Below are 3,721 nucleotides of genomic sequence, written 5' to 3'. Positions count from 1 at the left end.
AACAATGGTAGATCGAGATTGAGGTTTGATTTTTCTTTTTTCTTACCTTGGATTGAAACACCAAAACAAGGTCATAAAGTAGAAAATGAACACTCAAATGGATCAAAAAAAAATGTGTATTTACAAAGATTTCTCTATGAAAGCAAACTTACTAATGAAGAATGAAAGAATTCATCAACTAATGTAGCTACTTCTACTCTAATGACATCAGAATACATACTAGTATTCTAGAATCCATTACTAGTTCTTCTATTTTACTCACTAGTGAAAGCAGCTCCCACTCCATCGTCACCAGAACTTGTACCGACATTGTCAAGTCTAATCTTTTCAAGTTGTTGAAGAACCTACTGAACTTCTGGTCTGGCTGATGGTGAAGGATCAACACAATGCAAAGCCAATTTTAAGGTGTTCAATAACTCGTCACCAATGCTAGGTGCAGCTCTCATCAATTCCAAGTCGAAAACTTCGTTTGTCCATTCTTCTTTTACAATGGAAGCCACCCACTGTGGCAAATCAAGACCATTCATTGCCTCACCTGGGGTTTTTCCTGTTAGAAGTTCCAACATGATGACCCCAAGGCTGTACACATCAGTTTTCGTGTTAGCTTTCTTGAGTTTTGAAAGCTTTGGTGCACGGTAGCCCAGTGCTCCAGCAGTAGCAATTACATTTGAGGCAGCAGCTGTTGTTAGCTTAGAGAGCCTAAAATCTGCTACTTTTGCATTTGTTTGCTCCCTGAGCTATTTTCATTCTTGTTGGAAAATCAATAGGAGTTTCAGGATCTCGAGCTGCAAAACCATATGATAAAGCAAGTCAAAAAACTGTTATTAATGCAAAAGAAAAGCTAAAAAACATGTCAACCAGTTAAAGGGAAATTCTCATTATTATGCTTACCATGGAGAAAAGTTCCAAGATTTCCTTTTGACATGTAATCAAAAACAAGGAGCTTCTCTCCCTTAGGACTTGTGTAATAAGCTCTCATAGCCAAGAGATTTGGATGTCAAATTTGTCCCAAAACATTAACCTCTGTCTCGAATTCCATCTGGCCTTTTGTGATATTCTCCCTTAATCTCTTGACTGCAACTTCATGCCCATCTTCTAGTGTGTCCTTATAGACAATCCCATAAGTGCTCTTTCCCATAATCTCAGTTGTTGTACACAAAAGATGATCTGCTGTGAAGACCATTGGTCCATCAAAGTGGACTAGTTTTCCTCCAACCTCTCCACCTGATTCTGCTTCACCTCCCAAAGCCGGGACCCCCTTTTCAGTCCTTGCAACTGCACCAGCTCTTCTGGTGCCTTGACCAGCTTTGGCTTTTGATCCACTCCTCCTTCTTAACAAGCAGTATAGTAAGATGCAACATAGTATGAGCAAAACTAGAAGGAGACAACCCGCTGCTATGAGAACTATGTCTTTCGTACTTAGTTTATTTCGATGAGATTTCAATCTCTCAGGGGATGGAGACGTGGTTCCTTGAGAAGGTACTTCAGAAAGGCATGAAATTGAGCCATTGTATCCACAGAGTTGAATATTTCCAACAAAAGAGCTTGAGTTGAACTTTTGTGCCAAAGTAGTTGGAACAGAACCAGAGAGGATATTGTAGGAAACATTTAAAAGAATAATATGTGATAAAGCAGAAAGGGACACATGTATTGATTCACTGAGATTATTGTGTGATAAGTCAAGTTGAGTGAGAGTAGAAATGTTTCCAAAGGTAGCTAGAATAGGACCCTTTAACCTGTTTCCTCTAAGGTTGAGGACAGAAAGGTTATGCAATCTCCCAAGCTCTTATGGGATATGAAAATCAAGGTTGTTTCTCTCCAAATTCAACAAAACAAGTGAGGACAAATTAGAAATACTAGTGGGCAAGCTTCCATTTATGGCATTATTTGAGAGATCAAGTTTTCTAAGCTTAGAAAGCCTCCCTATTTCATTTGGAATGGCTCCATTAAATTTGTTTCCATTAAGTGAAAGCTCTTGAATCTTAGTTAACTTTCCTAAAGAAGCAGGTAAACTTCTTGAGAGAGAGTTATGATCAAGAGAAAGAAAGATTATTGATGGTGAGCTAATAATGCTAGAAGGGATAGACCCAGAAAACAAAATGAGACTGAGATTGATTCTGAAAAGCTTAGTAGAGTTTGCAATACTAGGTGGGATAGTCCCACTTAGTGAGTTATTACTAAGGTCAAGAGTCTGAAGAATAGGACTAAAACCCAATGAAGGAGGGATTGAACCTGAAAGTCGATTATTGAAAAGTTGAACTCCTCTAAGGTTGGGAAGGAACCCCAATGTTGAAGGGATAGAACCCCCAATAAGATTATCATGGAGGCTGAGCTTACGAAGTGCCTGAAGTTGACCAATCTTCTCAGTGATCTGACCACTGAATCCCTTCCATGAAAGATGTATAACAATAACCTGTCCCTGAGTGCATTTGATTCCTACCCAACCACCAGAGCAAGCTCCATAGCCACTGTCATTCCAGCTCTTCAAAAACCCTTTTGGGTCAGTTAGTTCTTGCTTAAATGCTTGAAGGGCTTGAAAATCAGCTGCTGTAACTATTACACCATCCCCATCTTGGCTTGAAACTGGCTGAAAGACCCATATCAATAGCAAAAGAGAAAAGTAGAAGAAATGGTTATATCTTATTGACCCAGAAGAAATCTTCCACTTTTCTCTCTTCTTTTTCGAAATGTGAAGCCAATCTACCACTCTTTTCATCTTAAACCAGAAAAAGAAAGACTTAACTCAACTGGGTAATTCTAAAATCTAAAGTAGGAAGAATAAAACTGAAGAAGAAGGAAGCATCTATATTGGCTCTCTCCTTCGTTAAGTGTTTCTACTTAGTTATAGCTAAGATAAATAAGTAGGAAGTCGAGAAGAATGAAACAGGGTCTATCACTTTGATAATGTTAAGTAGTGAGAGCAAAGAGGTGGTGTTTTCCTACGGTAGGACTGTGAAATGGCACGTGACCATGTTTGTATGAGAGAGAGAATGTCGAGTTTTTGGTGGTGGGTGCATTATAATTTGTAAGGGTGGCTCTTCTTCTTACAAATCCTAGACCTAACAGCTAGTTTTCAATTATAAATTGTTTCCTTCTTATTTCAATCTGACCATTACATTATTGATATTGTTTTTTTTCTTTTGTGTCTCGATCTCATGGCCATGGGTGGATTGAATCCCAAGTACACTTTTATTGCTTCAACCGCTCCTCTCAACAGCTATATTTTTCAAAGGGTCCCACCAAACTGCAAACCATTCTGTCTTCTTCTAAGATTGTTAATGACAATTTTGTCCTTAATATGTGAACATTAAAAAATTAGAGTTAATACGAGGTTTAAAAAGTGACGTGTGAGTTTCATTAGATTAAATAAAAAAACAAAAGAAACAACGTACTTTGTTTGATATTTACATTGTTGATGATGATGATGATGAGATGTGAAGTTCTTTCTTTTAATCTTATTTTTTGAGAAAGAAAATACGAAAAGTGACAGTAAATAAGGAAAAATAAGGGTTAGCTTGGCAGTTGGATCCTATTTTAATTAAAAAGTTTGGGTTAAAGAGGTTGGGATTGTGGCCAATGGTATAAGCTTAAGTTCAATCAGAGTAGAAAAGGGTCCCAATCATAATCACCCACTTCATGAGAGTGTGTGACCTGGTTTGTGAGTGTGGTCCGCAAAGAGGCACTTAATTCTTGGCTCCACTTTAAAGATACAAATAGGTGA

General features: G+C 37.9%; 1 protein-coding gene across 1 annotated transcript; it reads right to left on the bottom strand.

Annotated features, from left to right (window-relative positions):
* On the bottom strand, window positions 1-3,219 carry LOC115704775 (probably inactive leucine-rich repeat receptor-like protein kinase IMK2). Its single transcript, XM_030631979.2, is given in 3 exon segments — window positions 1-738; window positions 740-785; window positions 892-3,219. Coding segments are annotated over 3 exon segments (2,355 nt in total). The 5' UTR covers window positions 2,717-3,219; the 3' UTR covers window positions 1-254.
* Between the last annotated feature and the right edge of the window lie 502 nt (window positions 3,220-3,721).

Source organism: Cannabis sativa, chromosome 1 (genome assembly GCF_029168945.1).
Source record: "Cannabis sativa cultivar Pink pepper isolate KNU-18-1 chromosome 1, ASM2916894v1, whole genome shotgun sequence".
NCBI classification, from domain to species: Eukaryota; Viridiplantae; Streptophyta; class Magnoliopsida; order Rosales; family Cannabaceae; genus Cannabis; species Cannabis sativa.
Note: the sequence above shows the minus strand (reverse complement) of the source record. Positions and strands in the feature narration are given on the sequence as shown.